Source organism: Rhinoderma darwinii, chromosome 3 (genome assembly GCF_050947455.1).
Source record: "Rhinoderma darwinii isolate aRhiDar2 chromosome 3, aRhiDar2.hap1, whole genome shotgun sequence".
NCBI lineage: Eukaryota > Metazoa > Chordata > Amphibia > Anura > Rhinodermatidae > Rhinoderma > Rhinoderma darwinii.
This window is the reverse complement of record NC_134689.1, coordinates 37,935,265-37,960,727: the sequence shown is the minus strand read 5'-3', so window position 1 is coordinate 37,960,727 and position 25,463 is coordinate 37,935,265. Positions and strand designations below refer to the sequence as shown.

The 25,463-nt window shown below is 45.6% G+C and overlaps 1 protein-coding gene across 1 annotated transcript in view; it reads right to left on the bottom strand.

The window, feature by feature from the left end:
* LOC142750361 (uncharacterized) overlaps nucleotides 1–25,463 on the bottom strand; it is a 69,974-nt gene that overhangs the window by 11,661 nt on the left and 32,850 nt on the right. Inside the window, exons 7-10 of the mRNA XM_075859358.1 lie at nucleotides 23,673–23,810; nucleotides 7,900–8,067; nucleotides 4,476–4,626; nucleotides 3,190–3,230 (exon numbers count right to left, since the gene is read on the bottom strand). Coding sequence (XP_075715473.1) covers nucleotides 3,190–3,230; nucleotides 4,476–4,626; nucleotides 7,900–8,067; nucleotides 23,673–23,810 — 498 coding nt within the window. The remainder of the gene's footprint in view (nucleotides 1–3,189; nucleotides 3,231–4,475; nucleotides 4,627–7,899; nucleotides 8,068–23,672; nucleotides 23,811–25,463) is intronic.

The window sequence follows — 25,463 nt, the reverse complement described above, 5'->3', positions numbered from 1 at the left end:
ACAGAAAACCACCACATTTTCATGGCATTTTGTTTGGTTTTTTTATTCTTTTTTTGTGCGGCCAGATGCTACATTAAAGTCTAAATTACAATATGAAATGCACTACATACAGTGCGTTTTGTTTTGTGTCGCAGTAAACGCGGAATGCTCTGCGCGTGTCACTGTTCTCCATAGGTCTGTCTATAGGACTGTAAAAACGCATGTTACAAATTTAACGACCTTATTAACCCATTGCCACCGCTGTTATTTTTATTTATTTTTTTGTTTCTTCCTCCCCGCCTTCCAAAAGCCATTACTTCAGAATTTTTGCGGGACAAATTGTAGCTTTTAATTGCACCATTTAATGCACTGGGAAACTGAAAAAATAGTGGGGCGGAATGAGAAAATAACCGCAATTCTCCCATTGTTTTTAGGGTTTAGGTTTTACGGTGTTCACCATGCAGTAAAAATGACATGTGAACTTTATTCTGCAGGTCGATATGATTACGACAACCCCAAATTTATATATATATATATATTTTTTTAATGATATACTACTTTTACAAATGAAAACCCTTTTAACCCCTTAAAGAGGTTATCCAGTCGTTAAAAATGGATAGCCTATTCTCAGGATAGGGGCCTATTCCCGGTACCCCCACTGATCAGCTGTTTTGAAGGGGGAGCAGCACTCGTACGAACGCTGCTTTCCCTTTTATTTCTTCTTGCTCACTGTGACTCGTCAAACACAGATGTAGCGGCGATTCACAGGTATTGCAGCCTTCTCTCTCATTCACTTCAATCAGAAAAGAAGAAGGCTGCAATACCTGTGAATCACTGCTACTTCCATGTCGATGATTCACAGTAAGAAGAAAAAATTAAGGGAAACCGCGCTTGTACGAGCGCTGCAGCCCCTTCAAAGCAGCTGAAAGGCGGGGGCCCCGGGCATCGGACCCGACCCATCAGCGATTGATGGCCTATTGATGGCCTATTGATGGCCTATTCTGATAGGCCATACATTTTTAAGTTGGAAAACCCCTTTAAGGACCAGGCCTATTTAAGCCTTATATGAGCAAGCATTCTTTTTCGATGTTTTGTTGTTTTTTATTTGTTTTTTATCTTCACCGCATTCCAAGAGTCATAACTTTTTTATTTTTGTGTTGACATAGCTATATGAGGGCTTGTTTTTTGCCGGACGAGTTGTGTTTTTCAACTGCACCATTTTTGGGTGCACATATTATATTGATTAACTTTTATACCTTTTATTTTTGGGAGAGAGTTGAAAAAAATAATCTCCAGCATTGGGTACATATGACTTTTCGGCAGCTTAAGGTACAATTCAGGTGTTTTTTTTTACTTTTTTTCTTTTACAGTGTTCATCCTGCAGGTTAAATAATGTTATATTGTAATTGTTCGGACCAATTATGTTCCATATTTTTTTCGAGAGGATTGCTTGTACATTACTAAAAACTTTATTTTACTGTTTTTTTACTTTGCTTATTTTAGTCCCCCTAGGGGACTTGAACAAGGAGTCGTTTGATCGGTGGTACAGTATGCTTCAATACCTATGTATTGCAGTGTATCTACATTTTTACCAGCTCCTATTAAGCCCTGCCTCTGGGAGGACTTAATAGGAGCAGAAAGATGGCACACCTGTGACCTTGCCATGACAATTATCGACAGCCGTGAACGTGTCTATGACGTACCGTTACGTCAAAAGTCTGTAAGGGGCTAAAAACGCCACCAAATATGTGTGTAAAAACGCTATGAAAAACTCTTGACATTTGACGTTTTTTACTGAACAAAAAAGACGTGTCAAGGAGCTCTTATGGCAATGCAAATTAGGTGTGCAGGGAATATTCCTAGGTCTTCTTTACTTTTTGTCACTTTCGATTTAAATGAATTGGAGTTATTGAAACTTCTGAGCGAGCTCCCTAGACCTGAAGGGGATCTGTTCTATAAAAAAAAAAAATGCTTCACAGTTTTGGTTTTATTTTCATTAGTTTTTGGTTTATGGAAAAATATAGATGGTAACAAAAGCCACAACATTGTTTATGTAAGGTTCTGTTTATATCATGTTTGTAGAATTCTGTCTGAATCATATGTCGGGACGATTCCTGACATATACCTCTGCCGGAAAGCTGTAATGTAAGCCACTGTATAGGTATATAGTAGGATACGTCTCCTCTACAGCCCCTTTTCACTTCTCTGTCCTCCGATCCTTTCCCCATGATGAACCGCTGCCACTAGAGCATCTAGTTCTGCCACTACCTCAGTGGAGTCCCCAGACAGCATTGGGATTCAGAGAGCTTCCTTTCTTTAAATCCTGATGCTCTGCCGGGGACTCCAGCCCTAGGAAAGCTCCTGACGTAACTATCCATATATATCGTGAGAGCCGACTGAGCATTAATTCAGAGAGGTACAACCTCCTCCTCCTCCTGAAACATTCCACCGCTGCGGTGTTGCTATCAGTGTGTGAAGATTGGGAGAAGAGGGTTGCATTGACAATCCAACACAATGGGCAGCACTTTGAACACATTTTATAAGTGGTCAGAAACTTGTAAATAGCTCATGAAAGAATAAAGTAACATTAAAACCAAGCACACCATTGTTTTTCTTGTGAAATTCTCGATAAGTTTGATGTGTCACATGACCCTCTTCCCATTGAAAAAACTAAAGTTGGATACAAAATGGCCGACTTCAAAATGGCCACCATGGTCAACACCCAGCTTGAAAAGTTTCCCCCCTCCCATATACTAATGTGCCACAAACAGGAAGTTAATATCACCAACCATTCCCATTTAATTTAGGTGTATCCATATAAATGGCCCACCCTGTATAATGTTTTTCTTTTACTGATATCTGTGGGATGTTACAGTGTAGTCTACTACGCTATTCCATACCAATTTTTTTGGAGGTATACTGTTGTATATCGGCTGGACGAAGGCCAAAAGGACACTCTTTTGGCCTCTGACAGGTTAATGGAGCCCTGCTAAATGGACATTACAAACGTGATATGAACCGTGCCTACGTGAAACCTACCTTTACCATCTCTTACTTTTGGGTCAAACATTTAAATTCAAAAGCTAAAGTAACCTGCACCTATTTATGTACAAATTAATCAACATTACATCATTTGCTGCTATTGCAGATCATGAAGCTATAAAACCCACTCCTCTGTATGTATCCGGATCTATCACCTATAGTAGTCACCTAGGATTTCTTCAGGTCTTTCCTTCTTAGCTCTGCTAAGCCTGAAATAAGACATTAAAGATACATTTAAACACAATAATGAGCAGGCTTTTATTAGACCACAGAATAATATCATCCCAGTAATATAGTGCCATCTCGCTTTCTTACTCTTTGTCATTATTGTGGCCAAGGTGCTGAATTAGCACATTTTCTGAACTATTGGAAGTTCAGATCTAAATACTGTGGTAGTGGAACATATATTAAAAAAAACCAAAAAGTAAGTATAAACTACGTATTTGACCAGATGTCATTTAAGGTAAATAACCAATGCTTCTGCATATCGGTTGATACAAGTTCATGCATATTTGCCATAATTCCCCTTTTGCACCATAACCCTTTTTTCCAGATGTAATAATTCTGGCTGCATGTAGCCACCACTAAATGGAGCTAACTGCATATGGATTTAGACAGCTAGTATTGCGCTCCGTATTAAAGTGACTACGTCACCTCCAATTAACCCCTAAACTACAGTAATCCAAAATAGCTTAAAAAAAAAGCAGATTCCGAATCTGCAATTTTTATCTTACTACTCACTTGCATTCCCCTGCTGTAAGCCTACAAACTGGTAGTGAACTGCATGCTGATTCATAGAGGGGACGACTAAGCTCGGCGATGTAATAAAGAGGACTATTAAGTCTCGACTTCATCATGCAGCGCACGGCCCATTTTCAGGTATAAAGTCCTTTTACACCGGCCAATATGGGCTGTGAAAACTATCGCCGATCGAGGCGGCTCGTTGATCAGCGCTCATTTGCTTCTTTTACAAGGATCAATGATTGGTTATGTATGGTTACAAGCTATCGTTACTACGATTGCTCATCCCCATGCATTTACATCATATCACAGCACATCTCTCCGTTTACACAGGGAGATGTGCTGCCGACAACGATAAAATTTATTGCAGCCGTTATTGCTGTTCATCAGCTGATCGTTCCCCTGTTTACACAGGGCAATGATCGGGAACGAGCATTCATAAAGGACATTTACAGCGGGGGAATGCATGTAAGTAGAAAGATAAAAATTGCAGATTTGCAATCCGCATCAAGTTATTATTTAGTGTTGTTTAGGGGGATGTTTGGTGACCGGTTTCCTTTAAACCTGTATGCAATGAGCTCCCCCTAGAGACGGTTACGGATAGTCGCTATGGCAGTGTCACGGGAAGCATGACACAGTCACAGCTGGAATATTAGGTATGCCATCGATGCGTTTTCATTTTTAATGTTGTTCACTTGGTTTGCATAGCTTACTGTTCTGTAGTTGCTTGTTCTCAGTTTCCAGCTCTTGGTTTCGAGCAGAAAGTTGAACTGCATCCTGAATAGTTTCTTCTAGAAGTTTTCTGTAGCGATGTTCCTGGGCATCCATCTGTTCCTCCAGCAAACCCCGATAAGCATGGAATATCTGATTACACAGGAGATAGGGCTACATTAAAAACTGCAGATGGAGAATATTTAACACATATACACGCTGGGAAAGGCTACTGTTCTCTCACTGTAACCTAGCCCATTTTTGCTTCAAAATATATGAGTAAACTGTTAATAGAGCCCTCTATATGAAGCCCAATTTTGGCCATACACATGGGATAGCTGGGGCCTAATGCGCGTTTGAGTAACATCTAGTTTTCCCGACTCCACCATATACATGTATGTTCGCCGGCCAAGCATGTTTTTTCAATGAGAAGGAAATAAGCCGCTGCAAGAGCCCTATTAAATCCAACGTGCCCAATCCTTCTTGCCCCCCAAAGTACACTATAAGGACAAAAGTAATGGGACACCTTCAAATTACACCTACAGGAGCTTTTATGACATCCCATTGTAAATCCATAGGCATTAATATGGAGTTGGTCCGCCTTTGCAGCTAAAACAGCTTCCACTCTACTGGGAAGGCCTTCTACAAGATTTTGGAGTGTCTGTGGGAATTTTTGCCCATTAATTCAGAAGAGCGTTTGTGAGATCAGACTCGGATGTTGGACGAGTGGGCCTGGCTCGCAATCTGTGGGACCTGTAAAGTTCTTCTACACCAAACTCTCCCAACCATGCCTTAATGGACCTTCCTATGTGCACTGGGGCAGAAGGCCTTCCCCAAACTGTTCACACAAAGTTGGAAGCATACAATTGTCCAAAATGTCTTGGTTTGCTGAAGCATTAAAGGAACAGTGTCACCACAAAAAAAAATTTCATGTCAGTTTAATGTTAGTGTTTTATTAAAAACGTTTTTATTTATTTGTGTGTTTGTGTGTTACTTTTTTCTATTTTTTCACTTTTTCTTCCCTATGGGGGCTGCCATTTTTTTTTCCATTTCTGTATGTGTCGATTAACGACACATACAGACATGGAATACGGCAGCCACAGTCCCATAGGGACTGCGAACGGGTCCCGTCCCATCCACTTCTGTGTACGCCGTCTGTGTGGGAACTGCGCATGCGCCGCTCCCACACAGTCCAATTTGAAATGCGCGCCGTCCGGCGCCATTTTCCTGTGGACCGGAAGTCGCAGCCGGACAGTAAGATTACTACTTACGGTCGCGGCTTCCGGACTTGTGCACTTGGACCAGCGGCAGCAGACGGAGCGGATGGGCCGGAGGGAGCCGCGGCGGCAGGAGCAGGTAAGAGAGTTCTATGTATGTTCGTGTTTGTGTGTGTTTACTACTGTATGTAAACCTACTACACTGTGTGTTAGCTCAAAAAATGGCGACACACAGTGTAGGAGGTTAGACCGTTCAATCCCCTCGTTTATCCCGGCACTAGCCAGGATAAAGGAGGGGGGGATTCTCAGAGCTCACTAGAGCGAGTGCTTTTTTCCCAATTTTGCAGCAAAAAGCAATGTGGTTGCTTTACCACATGCAATGCTGCAATTTTGGGAATAGCTCCATCTAGTGATCAGCAATGGGAAATATTATAAATTAGAATCTAATTTATAATATTTCCTGACTCGTGAAAAAAATAAAAAAAATTTGAACAATGTTTAATCACCTACACACTAAATGTTTAATTTAAAAAACAAAAACATATTTTGCTGGCAACACATTCCCTTTAAGATTTCCCTTCACTGAAACTGAGAGGCCTAGGCCAACCCCCTGAAAGTAACTCCAAGGCCTTATCCTTCCCCTCTAACCAAACAGTAGGCACAATGCAGTCAGGCAGAAAACGTCCCCCCTAGCACTCTCCAAATTCAGACTCATCCATCAGGCTGCCAGATAGAGAGGGGTAAATCGTCACTCCGCAGAACACGCTCCAGAGTCCAGTGGCGGCGTGCTTTACACCGTTCTATTCGACACTTGGCATTGTGCTTGGTGATGTAAGGCTTGCATACAGATGTTCGACCATGGAAACCCATGGCGCACTGTTTTTTGTGCTGATAATGCCAGAGGAGGTGTATACTTTACAGTTATTGAGTCAGCAGAGCGTTGGCGACTTTTATGCACAATGCGCCTCAGCACTCGGTGATCCCGCTCTATAACTGAACATGTTCTGCCACTTCATGGCTGAGTTGCTGTGGGTCCTAAACACTTCCACTTTACAACAATACCACCCACAGTTGATCATAGAATATCTAGGGGAGAATGAATTTCACGAACTGACTTGTTGCAACGGTGGCATCATATTACAGTACCACGTTCTAATACAGTGAGCTCTTTAGAGTGACCCATGTGAAAACAAATGTTTGTAAAGGCGACTGCATGGCTAGGTGCTGGCAATGGGACTGAATGAAACACCTGAATTAAATTATTAAGAGGTGTGTCCCAATACTTTTGTACACATAGTGTATGTATACTTATTGTATTACCTACTTTTTTTTATATTTTTTTTCTGTTTCTTTTTTTTTTGCAAATGCGATTGGAGGCTAGCTGGATTATATAGGAAAACATGTTCTGAGTCCCATGGTATAAGCCAATTGAAGATTCCTAAAATGGTATCTGAAAAGAGGTAATCCTAGACTCCTACTCTCCCCTATTGTCGAGGTGCTCCTGTCAGAGCAGACAAGTTTCCTACAAGAACTACTGCCAGCCTACACTTGTGGGAGCTTACTACAGATTTATCCCACCTAATGTTCAGCGGTATGTGGATACAACAGTCTTCCACTGCGGATTTTCCGCCCACTAAGGCTATGTTCACATCTCGTTTTAGCCCTACCTTTAGCATGCATGTCGGGCAAACTCCCTACGTGCACACTAAACGTGTCCATAGGGCTCCATTAGTGTGGAGGTGTGAACATCGATGCAATCGGCAACAGCTCGATCCTGCAGAGACACACAAGTTGCATCAAACACAAGTTCTGTATATATATATATATATATATATATATATATATATATATATATATATATATATATATAAATAGTTTTCAGCGTTGTACATAGCCTTTAATAGGAGCAGAATATGGCAGACCCAGAGATCTTCATTAGATCCCCAGGCTGTTATGACAACCATTGGCAACCCCCTACCGATGTCCGCAATGTGTTAACAGAAAACATGTCAACTTGTAAAGGTGGTAGACGACCTATCAGATTCTCCCATGCACATCTTACACACTAATATCTTGGGAAAAACTTTCCCAGGAGAATAAACTCCATGTTGGGCCCATGGTTTTGAATGTCCAACAGCTTAGGTAGGTGTGATGGTCAGATGTCCACATACGTTTGGCCAGATAGTGTATGTTGTTTATGGGCTTTTACCTGTAAGATATGTTGTTTATGGGCTTGTGCTTCTTCCTTGTAAAAGTGACAGAGTAAATCCAGGTCCTTTTCTGCCTCATTCCTTTCCCTCCTCAGAGCTTCTAGCTGCAAAACCATTACAGATTTCTCTTTTTGCAATTGCTGAACTTCCTGCTCCACTGTGTTGATCTGTCAGAAATAAAAATACTATAAATTCGGAATAATGACCTTCAGTAAATGTTATACACAAGGTATGAGGCTTTCTAGGTCAGGATCCTGAATCTTTGGTCTGGTTGCCTCTTCTAATTAATGATATATGCTGTTTTGTTTTATCTTTTATTAGGATATAAAATGCCGTCATATCTAAGCGTTTCCAAGAACTACAACATTTTTCTTCATTCTTTCGCAATAATCCATATATTGCTGAATCGTAAAGCTCATGGTAAAATAGGTGACAACTCTAAAGATAACAAACATATAAAGAATAAGACATATACAATGCATTCGGAAAGTCTTCAGACCCTTTATATTTATTCACATTTTTGTTGTGTTGAGGCCTTGTGCTAAAAAAAATAAGTTCTGCACTCAATACAAAGTAAATAATAACAAGTGATAACAGAATGTTAGTAATCTTTGATCATTTATCGAAAAGGAAAAACTAAAATCTTGCATTGACATAAATATTCAGACCCTTTACTCAGTACTAAGATGAAGTCCCATTGGCAGTGATAACAGCCTCCAGTCTTCTTGGGTATGAGGTCATAAGGTTTGCACACTTGGATTTGGGGATTTTCTGCAATTCTTCTCTGCAGATCCTCTCAAGCTCTGTCAGGTTGGATGGGGACCGTCGGTGGACAGCCATTTTCAGGTCTCTCCAGCGATGTTCGATTAGGTTCAAGTCAGGGTTCTGACTGGGCCACTTAAGGACATTTACAGAGTTGTCCCTAAGCCACTCATGTGTTGTCTTGGCTGTGTGCTTAGGGTGATTGTCTTGTTGGAAGGTGAACCTTGGGCCCAGTCTGAGGTCCAGAGCACTCTGGATCAGGTTTTCATTAAGAATATCTCTGTATTTTTTCCATTTATTTTTCCCTCATCCTGACCAGTCTCCCTGTCCCAGCCGCTGAAAAACACCTCCACAGCATGCTGCTGCCACCACCATGCTTCACTGTAGGGATGGTATTGGGCAGGTGATGAGGAGTGCTTTGTTTCCCCCAAAATTGACGCTTAGTAAAATTGAGGCCATTGGTTTCATCAGACCGCAGAATCTTGTTTCTCACAGTCTGAGAATCCTTTAGATGTTTTTTTTTTTTTTTTGTTTTTTTTGACTTCCAGACTGGTTTTCATGGGTCGTTTACTCAGGAGAGACTTCTTTCTGGCCACTCTGCTATAAAGGCCAGATTAGTGGAGTGCTACAGTGACCTTCTGGAAGTTTCTCCCATCCCAGGATCTTTGGAGTTAAGCCAGAGTGACCATTGTGTTCTTAGTTACCTCTTTTACCAAGTCCCTTCTCCCCTGATTACTTAGTTTGGTGGGACGGCCTGTTTAATTTACCACAGGTGGACTCCAATCAATGTGTAAAAACATTTCAATGATAATCTAGAGAAATTGGAAGCCCCCAGAGCTAAATTTCAAGTGTCATAGCAAGGAGTCTGAATGCTTATGTCCATGCAAAATGTGAGTTTACACATTTTTGCAAATTTAGTAAAAATCTAGTAAAAAATGAAAAAGTTCGATTTTCACTTTGTCATTATGGGCTATTGAGGAATGATGTGGAAAAACGTGAATTTTTTTTTATTGTAGCACAAAGTCCCAACATACTAAAATGTGAAAAAAGTGAAAAGGTCTGAAGACTTTCCGAATGCACAGCACAACATCAAGAGTGGCTGAAAAGGCTGCGTTCCTTAATTAAGGCTTACAGAAGTTAAATAAATTAAAAAAACATTAATACTTCAAATCATTCCAGGTTTAGTAAACAACATAAGAATGGATCAAATCATCCACCCAGTGTTAAATTTTGGGTGCCGAAAACAGGAGTTGATTGAAGAGAGCAGACTCATCGCTTTCCTTTTAACTTCTTTTTCGATCAAACAAGTCTTTCGTTGTCCTACTGTATCTGTGTATGCTTTGGATTTCCTAAGGAGCATTTATCTGTCAGATTCCATTGTGCCATTCTCCATGGAATGCCGTATTACAGAAGCACCACTAACGAGGCTTTAATATAGCTTTTTATCATTTATTTTAGGCCCGTTTTTGTCATGTGTTTAATGCTCTTGGCAAGGGCATAACTAGGAAAGACTGGGCCCCATAGCAAACTCTTGACTGGGCCCCCCACCAGGTGCCACACGCAGCCCCCATTATAGATAATTCCCCCTGTAGATTGTGACCAATCTGTGTCTACAGCCCCCCTGTAGACACAGCTTTACAGCCCCGCCTGTAGACAGTGTCCCACCCCAAGTGTAGATAGCGCCCCCAACCTCCCCTTTGTAGATAGTGCCATACAGCCCCCTGTAGATATTGGCATAAAGCCCCACTGTATATAGCGCCATACAGCTCCCCCTGTATATAGTGCCACACAGCACCCCTCCCTTGTATATAGTGCCACACAGCTCCCCTTAGTAGATAGTGCCACACAGCCCCCCCCCCTTAGTAGATAGTGGCACACACAGACCCCTGTAGATTTCGCCACACACAGCCCCCAGTAGATAGAGCCACAGCCCCCCTTGTAAATAGTGCCATACAGCCCCCCTAGTAGATAGTGCCACACAGCCCCCGCCTTAGCAGTGCCACACAGCCCCTTGTATATAGTTCCACACAGCTCCCCCATGTGCATAGTGCCACACAGCTCCCCCTTGTGTATAGTGCCACACAGCCCCCTCTTGTATATAGTGCCACTCAGCCCCCAAGTAGTACAAGGCAATGGCGCATCCGAGAAAGTTGTATCAGCGAGGGGGATGTCAATCAAATATGGAAAGGTGGGTTTGGAGGCAGGACTATGTGACTCTTCAAGGATAGCGGCACCGACCTATGACCCTTTAGTGAGTAATTAGCATATAGTGTGCACCGTTTTAAAAGTTAATTTTATAGATTTTGCTGCATCTGAAAAAAACATACATTTGGAAATATTGTCAGGTCATCTATAGCGTGTTCCAAATTATTATTCACATTGGATTTAAGTGTCATAAACATTTAATTATTAGTTTTTCAATTAAACTCATGGATGGTCTTGTGTCTTAGGGCTCTTTGGATCATTGTAATCAATCTCAGACACCTGTGATAATTAGTTTGTCAGGTGTGCCCAATCAAAGGAAAACTACTTAAGAAGGACGTTCCACATTATTAAGCAGGCCACAGGTTTCAAGCAATATGGGAAAGAAAAAGGATCTCTCTGCTGCCGAAAAGCATGAAATAGTGCAATACCTTGGACAAGGTATGAAAACATTGGATATTTCAAGAAAACTTAGGCGTGATCATCGTACTGTGAAAAGATTTGTGGCTGATTCAGAGCACAGACGGGTTCGTTCAGATAAAGGCATAATGAGGAAGGTTTCTGCCAGACAAATTAATAGGATTAGGAGAGCAGCTGCTAAAATGCCATTGCAAAGCAGCAAACAGGTATTTGAAGCCGCTGGTGCCTCTGGAGTCCCGCAAACCTCAAGGTGTAGGATCCTCCAGAGGTTTGCAAGTGTGCATAAAGCTATTATTCGGACACCCCTAAACAATGCTCACAAGCAGAAACGGTTGCAGTGGGCTCAGAAATACATGAAGACTAATTTTCAAACTGTGTTGTTTACTAAGAGTGCCGTGCAACCCTGGATGGTCCAGATGGATGGAGTAGTGGATGGTTGGTGAATGGCCACCATGTCCCAACAAGGCTGCGACATCAGAAAAGAGGTGGCGGAGTCATGTTTTGGGCTGGAATCATGGGGAGAGAGCTGGTAGGCCCCTTTTGGGTACCTGATGGTGTGAAAATGAGCTCTGCAAAGTACGTAGAGTTTATGACTGACCACTTTCTTCCGTGGTACAAAAAGAAGAACTGTGCCTTCCGTAGCAAAATTATCTTCATGAATGACAATGAACCATCTCACGCTGCAAAGAATACCTCTGTGTCATTGGCTGCTATGGGCATAAAAGGAGAGAAACTCTTCATGGTGTGGCCCCCATGTTCCCCAGACCTCAACCCTATTGAGAACCTTTGGAGCATCCTCAAGCAAAATATCTATGAGGGTGGGAGGCAGTTCACATCAAAACAGAAGCTCTGGGAGGGTATTCTGACATCCTGCAAAGATATTCAAGCAGAAACTGTCCAAATACTCACAAATTCAATGGATGCAAGAATTGTGAAGGTGATATCAAAGAAGGGGTCTTATGTTAACATGTAACGTGGCCTGTTAAGTTTTTTTTTTATTGAAAGAGCTTTTGATTTCTGTAAATATGATCTCCTGATGCTGCAAATTCAACAAATTGCCATTTTAGTTCTCTTTACAACCTTTAAAATGTTTTGATCTCTGTTGTGCATAATAATTTGAAACAGTGCATTTTGAGGTTTTTACTTCTAAAAAAAAATCTGTTATCATTAGGAGATTTGTTCAATAAAATTTGCATTATTATTCTAACGGTTGATGGCTCGAAGATTATACTGACTGTCATTTGCATAGACTATTTAGGAAAATCAGCGAAAAATAACATTTGCATAATAATGTGGAACGCGGCGTATTACCGCATGGTTGCGGTTCAAGGGGTTAAAACTACCAGACAGTTTCCCATTAAATTATACAATTAATTGAAAACAATTCTATCTGCCCTGCAATTTTATTATAACTATTTTCTATATAATTACAGCTCCGGAATCAAGCTCTGAAATATATACAGTACAAGAACCAAGATCAGTACATAAATACAGCACTAGAACCAAGCTCTGACATATATACAACACCAGAACCAAGCTCATACATATATACGGCACAAGAACCAAGCTCACACATATATACGGCACGAGAGCCAAGCTCGATACATATATACAGCACCAGAATCAACCTCAGTACATAAATACAGCACTAGAACCAAGATCAGTACATATATATACAGCACCAGAATGAACCTCAGTACATATATACAATACCAGAACCAAGCTCAGTACATATATACAGCACCAGAACAAAGCTCCGTACATATATACAGCACCAAAACAAGGCTCATACATATATATATATAGCTCCAGAACAAAACTCAGTACTTAAATACAGCATCAGAACCAAGATCAGTACATATATACAGCACCAGAACAAAGCACAGTACATATCTACAGCCCCAGAACCAAGCTCGGTACATATATACAACCCCAGAACCAAGCTCAGTACATATATACAGCCCCAGAACCAAGCTCAGTACATATATACAAATATAGCTCAATTTAGTGCAACCCCTGCCATATAGGTTTGTACGGCGTAAAACTACAGCTCCCAGCATGGGCCGAACAATGGTGGGAGATATGCTGGGAGATGCTGTTTTACAAAAAAAAAATCATACCACCCATCATCTTGCTGCAGATCATACAGTGACTACATTACTGATTAGAGGCAGAATAAACATTTACATTAAGTGACTCATCGGTAACTTCTCAGATTCTAGTTCTTTTTCTCTTTTCTTCTCCCTTCAAACCTCTATGATGGCTTTGTCCTGGCCACGGCCCATTTCTGCAGTTTTCCTTTCCGATGTCTTCAGCTTCTTACTTTTAAAACATTTCTGCACCTATAAACGAAGATAAAATTCTTAACACCTCTAAATATAAAAGCGCCATACACTGCACCTCTAACTATAATAGCGACATACACTGTGTCCCTGATTATAATAGTACCATACACTGTGTCACACAGACTGTAGCTAGTGACCGTCATAGAGCCTCTGTAGATAGTTCCCACATATGGACTCCGGAGCTGCAAGGCAATAGTCCTAACCACTGAGCCACCATGCAGCCCTACATATAGCTTCCATCAAAAGATAGTGCTCCACGTATAGCCCACCTCTGTAGATAGTGCCTCACATATAGCCCACCCCTGTATACAGTACCCTACATATAGCCCCCCTGTAGTTAGTGCCCCACAGGTAACCCACCCCTTTATATAGTGTCCCAAATATAGTCCACCCCTATAGATAGTGCCCTACAAATATCTCCCCCTATAGATAGTGCTCCACATATAGCCCACCCCTGTATATAGTGTCCCACATATAGCCCACCCCTGTAGATAGTGCCCTACAAATAACTCCCACTATAGATAGTGCTCCACATATAGCTCACCCCTGTATATAGTGTCCCACATATAGCCCACCCCTGTAGATAGTGCCCTACAGATAGCTCCCCCTGTATATAGTGCTCCACATCCCCACATATAGACCGCCCATGTAGATAGAGCCCCCACTATAGATAATGTTTTAGTAGGAAAAAAAAAACTTTACATACGCACATGATCCTGTTCCTGCGCCGTCTGGTGGCAATGCAGATCTGCTCTCTTCTGAGCAGGTCTGCTGGAGCTGAACAAGTGTTACGTCATTGAAAGGCGCTGATTGGCGGGGCACAATGACTTGCCTCGCCAATCAGCGCCTTTCAACGACTTGCCGCTTGTTCAGCTCCAGCAGACCTGCTCCGAAGTGTAATTGTAAGGTGCTGAATGGTCAGGCACGAAATGTGCCCCCCAAGAAGGGGTGGCTGTCGCTAGCACCGAGTCCCCCTCCGGTGCTAGCGACGCCACCGGGCATGAGAGGGCCTGTGCCGTCCTGACCATAAATGTTAGGCCTTGTAGTAGCGTCGCTACCGCTGTAGCAGCCATGACGGCTGCTAGCGGCGCCACCAGGCACATGGGGGGGGCGTGGCGGCGGGAGGGCACTGGCCCCCTTATGCCGCGGGCCCTGTTGTAGCCGCTACAGCTGCTACAGCAGTAGTTACGCCAATGGCTCCTGGCATATACGTTAAACAGAGCTGTGGCAGATGCTTAACAGTGGCATGATTTGTACGTCATGCACTGGGTTCATGAGCATTTGTGACGTATCCGTTAATGGTATACCATTATAGTCTATGGATGATGGATGGATCCGTTTAACATGTCTTTTACCATAGACCAAAATGGTATGCATTTAACGTGTTCGCCATAATTGGCTATTGAAAAGTCCATGACCTGTACGCTAAACGTTTACCTGTGACATTTGCCATACAGTGGCAAACGTCACCCATAGCTCTCCATGTTGAAAAAAACATATACACATGTACCCATTTTTGTAGGATCTGGTGGGATGTAATAGCATAGTCTAGGTATAATGACATATACCAGCCTGAAGGCGATGAAACCGTCACTCTTTTGGCCTCTATCCAGCTAATGGAGCCCTATGGATAAGTTTACCGATGTAGATGCTAAACGGACATCACAAACATTGTGCTGCATCTCATAGTAAAACTTACGTTACATGAAACAAGTTTTCAAACCACCGATGAACGATTGGTGGTTGGAAAAGTTCTGCAATGGGGATCTGATTGTCATTTAAATCAGCATGAATCTTGCTGCCGGTAGGGCATGATGTGGCAGCCTGAGCGGATTTGGAATGAGCGCCCAGCGTGCCCCCTATCCCTCTGGGCCTAGTCGCGGTTGTTATGTCACTGAGCACAGCGGCTGCAACATGTGACCTTACCCTTTGTTTGGATATCATCATGAAAACCTTTTAAAGCTGAGAATTGCTGCGACTGGTCCGGCTCCTGAAGAGTCAGCTGGGTATGCATTTCTACTGCAGGGGAACAGAAGGGGCTGGACGGAGCCTGCAGGGCTGAAGGGAAGCCTCCATGACCTCCCTGGTAGGGAAAGGGTTAACTTGTGAGGGAGAGTTGGAGGGAGTTGGAGGGGGTCAGGGAGGAGTCAGGGGCCGTTGCTGCTCTTCCCGCTGTTTTCGGCATTCAGCCGGAAGCAGCGGAGGGAGTAACACAGTAAGGACAAGCTCCCCGTTGCCCGCGCTCGTACAGCATGTCAGAGGCATTTTTGTTAGAGCAGCTGCGTGCTGCTGCTGTGCACCACGGTCCCGGATGGGAGACCGTGGCTGCATTAGCGAGGATCCCGGACGCCGTGTTGCCATGTCAGGCCCGGCGTTCGGGGTCTGTTGCAGGGGACAGGCTCCCCTCCCCCGGCCCCCTTCCTAGCATGGCGGCGGGGGGGGGAGTCGGCAACAACTGCTCCTGTCCGGAGCAGGCAGAGAGCGTTGCCGGGGGTGACGGCGACGCAGGCCGGGTCGACCCGTCCCTCCCGGCGGTCTCGACCTCCAGAGCGCCTTAGTCCTGAGACAGTCCCGCGGACACGGCGTCGCAGAGGGAGCCCGATCTCGGACGCTGCAGGCCAGGCAGCTGGGGGGACCGCCCCTTCCCAGGCCCTGCGTCCTGGCAGGAATCCCAAGCCGCGACGGGGTCCGGCGGTGAGCAGGGAGTCACAGGCCGGGCTCCCTGTCACCCCTCCACCATCGGATGGAAGATCTGGAAGACGAGGTACGGCCGCCCCGCCTGGTGATGTTCCGGCCAGGGGGCAGGCCTCTTCAGGATCAGCGAGACGGACGCCTAGATCTGCAGCGACGTTGAGGCAACAGGTCCAGTCGGAAGTCTGGGTTCCATCGGTCGGGCGGCAGGTTGCCGGCCCATCAGTCAGCGAGAGAGGAGCTGGAGGAAGGTGAACTGGATGTGTATCGTCGAGGTCAGGATGGTCCGGCTGACGGGAACACAGCGCCTGTGCGGCCCGGTGAGTGTGTAACTCCATCATTGTCGTATCCAGCGATTTTTATGTCGGGTGTCAGCGGGGGGGCTGCTAGCGTCGCATCGGTGGCCGGTAGTGGCGCGGGCGGGCGCGATGGCGCGGGTCTGGCAGATTTAGTGGGTTGCTTGAGGGAGCTGGTCGGGCGCCTGGATAGGGCGGCGGCGCCGGTAGTTTCGGAAGTGTCCCCGGCGGTAGTGTGGGAGGGCCCCAGGGACGTGGGATTGGTACAGGCGCGGCCCGTGCTGGCGGTTAGGGAGGCGGTCGCGGTGTCGGTACAGACCGAGGCACAAAAGGATGGAGATCGGGTGCATATTGATGACCGTGCTCGGGGGGAGGTGTACGTTTGTTTCGAGGGTCCGTTGGGGGCGCATTTAAAGCAGGAGGTGCGCGAGCGGATCTGGAAGGACGAATATGTGGAGATTTTTGCTCTCTTGCCGCTCGCTAAATTTAATTTGGATAAGAGCAAGCGGGACGAGAGTAAAAAGGACGAGGAAGAACGGCGGCGGTATAGGCTTATCCCGCAAACGTTCGTTAATTGGTCGCAGGCGTTCGCCATATTGGCTAGTGTGATAGGGGAAAAGGCGCCGGAAAATTGTTCGGCGTTGTTTTGTTATTTTGATGCCATTGGGGAGGCTCATAGGGCGTATGGGGGTCAGGCGTGGCTGCGGTACGATGAGCAATTCCGTCAGCGAAAAGCGGTTCGGCCGGCGATTCGGTGGGACCAGAAGGATATTGCTCTCTGGTTACGGGTTACGGCTCCGGTTAGGCAGTCCTTTCCCGGGAGCGCCGGCCAGGGAGGCCAGTCTAGTCAGGTTGGACAAAGCGGCGGGGGGGAAAGGCGGGTTTTTGCTGGCAATTTAATGAAGGCCAGTGTAAGTTCGGGGCCACGTGCAAGTTCAAGCACGTGTGTTCCGAGTGTAATGGGGCTTCACACGGGGCGGCAAAATGTATGCGGAAAAAGAGGTCAGGAAACCAGCCCTCCGCGGCTGGTCAAGGGGGTGTCGCCGGTGAGGGTGGAAAAGATGGCCCCTTATCTAAATGAGTATCCGGATAGGGCGGCGGCTAAGTTGCTTTACGAAGGGTTTCGTGTTGGTTTTGTTATTCCTCCGCCTCCTTATGAGGTTCCGGTTACGCGGAGGAATTTAAAATCGGCTTACTTGCATGCAAAAGTCGTGTCGGGAAAGTTGTTAAAAGAAGTTTCGTTGGGCCGCATGTCGGGGCCGTTTGTTGAGTCGCCGGTAAAAGATTTAGTTGTGTCCCCGTTGGGTATTGTCCCTAAACGCGAGCCCGGAAAATTTCGTTTGATTCAACATTTATCGTATCCCAAGGGTTCGTCGGTAAATGACGGGATTGATCACGAGTTGTGCTCCGTAGTTTATACCTCATTCGATAAGGCGGTGGGGTTAGTGCGGGCTGCGGGTCCAGGTACGCTGCTAGCAAAAACCGACATCGAGGCGGCGTTCAGGTTGTTGCCGGTTCATCCAGAAAGCCAACGGCTGTTGGGGTGTTTTTGGAATGGGGCTTTTTACGTGGATCGGTGCCTTCCGATGGGGTGTTCCCTTTCTTGTGCATACTTCGAGGCGTTTAGTAGCTTCGTGGAGTGGGTAACGAGGGGAGTATCCGGGGTCGACTCGTTGATCCATTACTTAGATGATTTTTTGTGCGTTGGCCCGGGGGGTTCGCCGGTTTGCGGTAATTTGCTTTATGCACTACAGAAGGTGGCGAGGGATTTTGGGATTCCTTTGGCGCCAGAAAAAACGGAGGGCCCGGTAGCGACGATTTGTTTTTTGGGAATCGAAATAGACTCGGTGGCAATGGAGTGTCGTCTCCCTGCGGATAAGTTGGGTGCTTTGAGGCTGGAGGTTCGGCGGGCTTGTAGAATGAAGAAAATGACGCTGCGGGAGCTTCAGTCGCTGCTGGGGAAGTTGAATTTCGCCTGCCGGATTATGCCGATGGGGAGGGTGTTTGGTAGGAGGTTGGCGGCGGCAACGGCGGGAGTGCGTGCGCCGCATCATTTTGTGCGGCTCAAGGAGGAGCACCGAGCTGATCTTCAGGTTTGGGATGACTTCTTGGGCCAGTACAATGGTCGTTCGCTATGGATGGCCCCAGCGCAGGATACGAGTGATTTGAATATTTTTACGGATGCGGCTGGGGCGGGCGGTTTTGGAGCTTACGGGGGAGGTCCGTGGTGCGCAGGTCAATGGCCGGCTAGCTGGGTGTCCAGTGGACTCACGCGGAATCTGGCCCTGCTCGAGCTGTTTCCCATCGTGGTGGCGGCTACCATTTGGGGGGACAGGCTCAGGGATAAGAAGGTCCGTTTTTACTGCGACAACATGGGGGTGGTGCTTGCCATTAATAACATCACGGCGTCCTCTCCTCCGGTAGTTCAATTGTTGCGACATTTAGTGTTGGTGTGTTTGTCGTTGAACGCGTGGGTGGTGGCGGTGCATGTCCCGGGTGTACGGAATTGTATCGCTGATGCTCTTTCTCGCTCGCAGTGGGACCGGTTTCGGCAATTGGCACCGGGAGCGGAACGTCTCGGTTTGGCTTGTCCGGAGCATCTTTGGGATCTGGTATCGGTCCCGTAGAACAACTGTTACAAAGGTCTTTGGCGCGCACGACGTGGAGTGCTTATGCTGCTTGTTGGAGGCAGTGGGAGGAGTGGGTAAGAGAGTTGGGTGACGTCAATACGGATAGAGACAGGTTGGTGGCACTTTTGTACTGGTTAGGGGACGCCTGGGAGGCGGGGTTTTCAGTGGCGAAGGTGAACCGGTTCATATCTGCGGTGGCGTTTGGGTTTAAGTTGCGGGGCTTTCAGGATGTATCGAAGGAATTTCTGGTATCGCAGGCTTTGAAGGGGTTGCGCCGAGGTAGGGTGGAGGCGGATAGTAGAAGGCCTGTTTCGTTTGCTTTGCTTAGCTCGTTGGGCGGTTCATTAGCATCGGTCTGTCGTTCTTCAGACGAAATGGATTTGTTTCGGTTGGCTTTTTCATTAGCGTTCTTTGGGGCATTTAGAATAGGTGAGTTGGTGTCGCCAAGTACCAAACAGGCAGGGGGGCTGAGATCTGGGGAGGTGAGCCTATTCGCAGATCGGCTGGAGGTATGGTTGCGTCGGTCAAAAACTGACCAAGTAGGGAAGGGAAAACTGATAGTTTTGTTCGCCCTCCCGGGGTCGGTTATGTGCCCAGTAGAGTGCATGCGGGGTTTTACGCCAAACAGGGGGTCTCCAGATTTGCCTTTGTTACGTCATGTGGACGGGTCGTTTTTGTCCAGGTTTCAGTTTGGAGCTGTATTTAAAAAATGTTTGACGGCGGTTGGTGTCGCGGCAGGCTCATATTCATCTCATTCCTTCAGGATTGGCGCAGCAACAGAAGCGGGGCGCTGGGGGTTGGATGATGAGGGGGTGAGGCGTATTGGTCGTTGGGAGTCCAACAGGTTTAAGTCCTATGTCCGCCCCCATATGTTATGAATTTTGTTGTTAACGCTTTTTAAAATGTTATATGGTGGTGCCTAATTGTTTTTTCCGTTTCAGATTCGCCTCCGTGTTTGGTGTGGTTGATGGGTCATTCTTACGTGCACTGGGGGGCTTTGAGGGCGGACGTCCGCCCGGATGGTCGCCAGTTGCGCATTCCGCGACAGGATGCGGTTGTGCATTGGCTGGGTTTTAGAGGTATGTCGTGGAGCAGGGTGTTGGCGGAATTCCAGACATATGCTCGGCTTGATAGGGTTCCGGAGGTCTTAGTGTTGCACGTGGGTGGGAATGACTTAGGAGTCCGCCCCTTTCGTGAGTTGGTGCGGGATATCAAACATGATATGTTGTGTTTGTGGGTATCTTATCCCAAGTTGGTGATAGTGTGGTCGGACATAGTCCCAAGAAAGCATTGGCGGTTAGCTAGATCTGTGGAGAGAGTCAATAAGGCTCGCATTAAAGTTAATCGGGCGGTGTCCCGTTTTGTGGCAAAAAACGGGGGCATTTGCGTGAGGCATAGGGATTTGGAGTCAGGAGTGGGGAATTTCTGGAGGAGTGACGGGGTTCATCTGACCGAGGTTGGCATTGATCTTTGGAGCTTGGCGATAGCAGAAGGCATAGAAAGGGCGGTGGTGGTGTGGAGGAACTCACAGGCTTAAGGTGGTCAAGGCCTGTTTCGCTGTGGCGGGGGGAGTCCTTGAGGCCAGTCAGTACAAAATGGTGGGGGGGGTCGCATCGGGGGTATGCGTCCCCCAAAAAAGGTACATGGTTGAAGACTTCATCGAGTGTTATCCCTTTGAAGTGGTCTTCTGGTAGAAGGTATATCACTTGAAGGCTTCATCGGGTGTTATCCCTTTGAAGTGGACTTCTAGTGGTCGGTATATCACTTGAGGGCTTCATCGGGTGTTATCCCCTTGAAGTGGACTTCTAGTGGTTGGAGCCATCTGCAGAGGTGAACGGTGCTTCCGAGCTGGTTTACGGCTGGAGGTAATTACTGGTTTGCAGATGGCTAACTCGGTGTGTTCTTAAAAAAGGAATATCTGAAAGGGCTTCAAGGACTTCCTCTGCTCGGGTTAATGTTAACGTTAAATTGTTATTTACGTTTCTGACCCATGTTGGGTCATGTGAATTATTAGAAGGAATTCTCTGGTGGATTCCTAACTAGTTATCCGAAGGTTTCGGATTTAAATTGTTTTTATAAAACTGTAAAATTAATAAACGGCTGCTGTGGCCATTTCACATCCAACCTCGGTGTCACGTGTCTTTCCTAAAGGTGGGGGTGGGGGGATAGGATGGGGTAAAGGAAGGTTCGTTAACACACGACTCTACTTAGGCAGGTCAAGAAGGGGCTGGACGGAGCCTGCAGGGCTGAAGGGAAGCCTCCATGACCTCCCTGGTAGGGAAAGGGTTAACTTGTGAGGGAGAGTTGGAGGGAGTTGGAGGGGGTCAGGGAGGAGTCAGGGGGCCGTTGCTGCTCTTCCCGCTGTTTTCGGCATTGAGCCGGAAGCAGCGGAGGGAGTAACACAGTAAGGACAAGCTCCCACCCTCCCGCCCTTGGTTTGTTACGTGCTGGGTCTTTGCGTACGTCCATATAGGAGTGTTGTGTTTTATTTGTGTGCTTATCTAACATGTTTTTCCTTTTTTCCTGAGTAGGTTCTGGTGTCATGGCAGCTGGCGGGGGGAGTCCTTGAGGCCAGTCAGTACAAAATGGTGGGGGGGTCGCATCGGGGGTATGCGTCCCCCAAAAAAGGTACATGGTTGAAGACTTCATCGGGTGTTATCCCTTTGAAGTGGTCTTCTGGTAGAAGGTATATCACTTGAAGGCTTCATCGGGTGTTATCCCTTTGAAGTGGACTTCTAGTGGTCGGTATATCACTTGAGGGCTTCATCGGGTGTTATCCCCTTGAAGTGGACTTCTAGTGGTTGGAGCCATCTGCAGAGGTGAACGGTGCTTCCGAGCTGGTTTACGGCTGGAGGTAATTACTGGTTTGCAGATGGCTAACTCGGTGTGTTCTTAAAAAAGGAATATCTGAAAGAGCTTCAAGGACTTCCTCTGCTCGGGTTAATGTTAACGTTAAATTGTTATTTACGTTTCTGACCCATGTTGGGTCATGTGAATTATTAGAAGGAATTCTCTGGTGGATTCCTAACTAGTTATCCGAAGGTTTCGGATTTAAATTGTTTTTATAAAACTGTAAAATTAATAAACGGCTGCTGTGGCCATTTCACATCCAACCTCGGTGTCACGTGTCTTTCCTAAAGGTGGGGGTGGGGGGATAGGATGGGGTAAAGGAAGGTTCGTTAACACACGACTCTACTTAGGCAGGTCATGTGATATTACATGCAGTGGCATAACTATAGGGGTCGCGGGTCGCAATTGGAACCGGGCCCCGAAGCCAGGGTGGCCATGGCCTCCGCACCACATCAATGAAAAGTTACTATAGTAACTGGGGCCTATGTAATAAATTACATGGGCTCCCGGTACTATAGTAACTGACAGTACTTACCCCCCACTTTCCGGAGCGCAGCAGAGGTCCTGACATCACAGCGCTGTGCGCAGCGCATGACGTCACAGTGCTGTGCGCAGCGCATGACGTCACAGCGCTGTGTGCAGCGCATGACGTCACAGCGATGTGCGCAGCGCATGACGTCACAATACTATGTGCTGCGCACAACATCCCGACCCTGGATGGAGTCTGGACCTCCACTGCGGCCGAAGAGGAGGGTAAGTTTAATACCACTGTCTGATGGAGCTGATAGGTCGGGGTCTGCAGTCGACTGCGCTATTGATTCCGTCAGGACAACGGAACCCTGTCACAACGGTGACAAACAGAAATCTTTAGCAATGTTTCCTTCACCATGGAGATCGATGGTGAGGGAAAAGGAAGCTGAGGTTTCAGTTTGCCTTTCCGTTGAGGGGTTACCCGACGGAAACCTCCGATGGAAGGGCAGCGGTAATGTGAACAGGCCCTTAGGCCCTGTTTACACTGAGTTTTTTTAATGAGTTTTTTGGCGTGGAAACGGCTCTGCAAAACTCATCAAAAACCGCCCGAAAATGCCTCCCATTGACTTCAATGGGAGGCGGACAAGTTTTTTTACCACGAGCGGAAAAACCGCGTCGTGGTAAAAAGAAGCGACATGACCCATCTTGAGGCGGTTTCCGCCTCCAAAACCCCATTTTAATCAGTCAGAAACGGGGAAAAAAACGCCTCGACGAGTGTGTTGTCAAACCACTGTGCAAAAAACGTCTGGAGCAGATTTTGCAGGAGGAATTTTCCTCCTGCAAAAAACTCTGTGTGAACACAGCCTTACTAAGGATTTTTTTGTGTGTTTCTTTTAAGGTTCAGTCATTGGACTACTGATCCTTGGAGGTCCAGGGTTGGAACCCCATTAGTCGTTCTTTGGTGGTCTTTTCCTAAGGGTCATCAATGTAAAATCTCAGAAAAACCTATTTAAATATTTGCCGTGAAATACAATTTTCAACTATATCCAGAGCACAGAGGTTTCAAACTATCATATAAAAGCTTATGATGCAGATGTCTACTAACCTCTTGTTTGTCCTTGTCTTTGTCCAGTCCAATAATTTCCATATGGATCATGGTTCTGTGTTGTTCTTTCAACCACTCTCTTCTTGCTTGTGCCATTAAGAACTCCAGTTCCAATCCCAGACAATCTGACAATAAGCACTGCCAAAACAAGGCGCAAAATATTTTTAGTCATTAAAACCAAGCATGAAGCATCACATATGGCTTCTACTATGTACTGAAGCCACCAGAGATTTCAGAGGTTTTATTTGTGATTACCTGTAGTTTAAATGGGTCTTATTTGCAGTTATCACTTTTTATCCGGATATTTCTGCAATTCACAATACAATCATCTTCACGTTTATTGAACAATTTGTTGGTATATGGCAATAATTTTTTTTTCATGAATACATCTCATTGTACTCATTTCTGTGGGACAAGGTGTAAGTGGAATGGGTAGCCATTGGATGGTGCAATTTATGGATTAATAATCTAATAATACTGTAGGTACCAGGGTTTGACAAGTGCTTCACTTTGGAGCATTAATGAGCAAGGCCTCAAGTGTTGCTCTGTCCGGATTGCAGTGGGCAGCAACTTAGCCTTCAGCCCTGCGGAGTCCAACCAATCGTGGCAAAAAAAAGGCACACGTGTGCAGGAGCTGCAGAAGGACCTGTACGGATGTGGTTACATGATCATATCTGTTCAAGTCAGGAAGCCAGGTGTCATGCAGCAAGGTTTCACAGAGGAGGAGCCTGCGCCCGCCGCTCCATTGAATTTCTATACTCGACTGTTTCCGTCATTCCCATAGACTTTGAACGGAGAAGCAGCGTGCATTCTCGACCGCCACTTTATTCAATGTCCTTTTTAGTAAGTAGAAACATGGGATTCGGGACACACGTTCTCACGATTGGTGGGGTCCCCAGCGATCAGACAATTATCACCTATCCTGTGGACAGTGGTAATTGGTGATCCTGGGAACACCCCTTTAAGGACCTGCTTATTTCGGCTATTTAAAAAAAAAAAAATCATAGTTGCATAACTTTTTTAATTTTTAATGTAGCGGTATGAGGACAAGCTGCATTTTTCAAAGCCACCATTCTGATGTACATATAACTTATTTATTAGCTTTTATAATGTTATTTTTGGCAGGAAATGCAAAAATTATAAACCTACAAGAAACCTCAAACAAGAACTAGGGAGTCCCCACTAAACTGCAGAACAACCTAAAAGCACAAAAAGCGCAGAAAACATAACACCCAGAATGGAATGAAAGAATATATATCTACCACGTATCAAAAAATAGAAATCTTTATTAATAATAAATAACAATACATGGTATCACATAAATATATATAAATGAACAAAGTAGAACAGCATCAGTGGTATAGATGTAAATATACCCAGGGGTAAACAGAACAACCCATCTCAAACAAAAACGTCCCATGCTCAACCTCACCATAAAATACAAAGCATTGATTATTAAGCAGCAATGGCCAGATGGTCAAATATGAGACTTATAGGTACGCAAAAGTAAGTGATGAATACACATAGGGTAAGACCCAAATACAGCAATGAAGGATGGAGCCTCCTGACGAAGTCGGTCTTAGGTGAAACGCACGTCGAGGCGTTTTTTCTGTGCCACATCTCCTTACGTGCCCTTCTTTCTCTACCACGTCTTTAGGTACGGTTTATTAACATTTTTTGATGATCCACTTAGCTTAATTCCAGCTTACATTTTCATTGCTGTATTTTGGTCTTACCCTATGTGTATTCATCACTTACTTTTGCGTACCTATAAGTCTCAAATTTGACCAT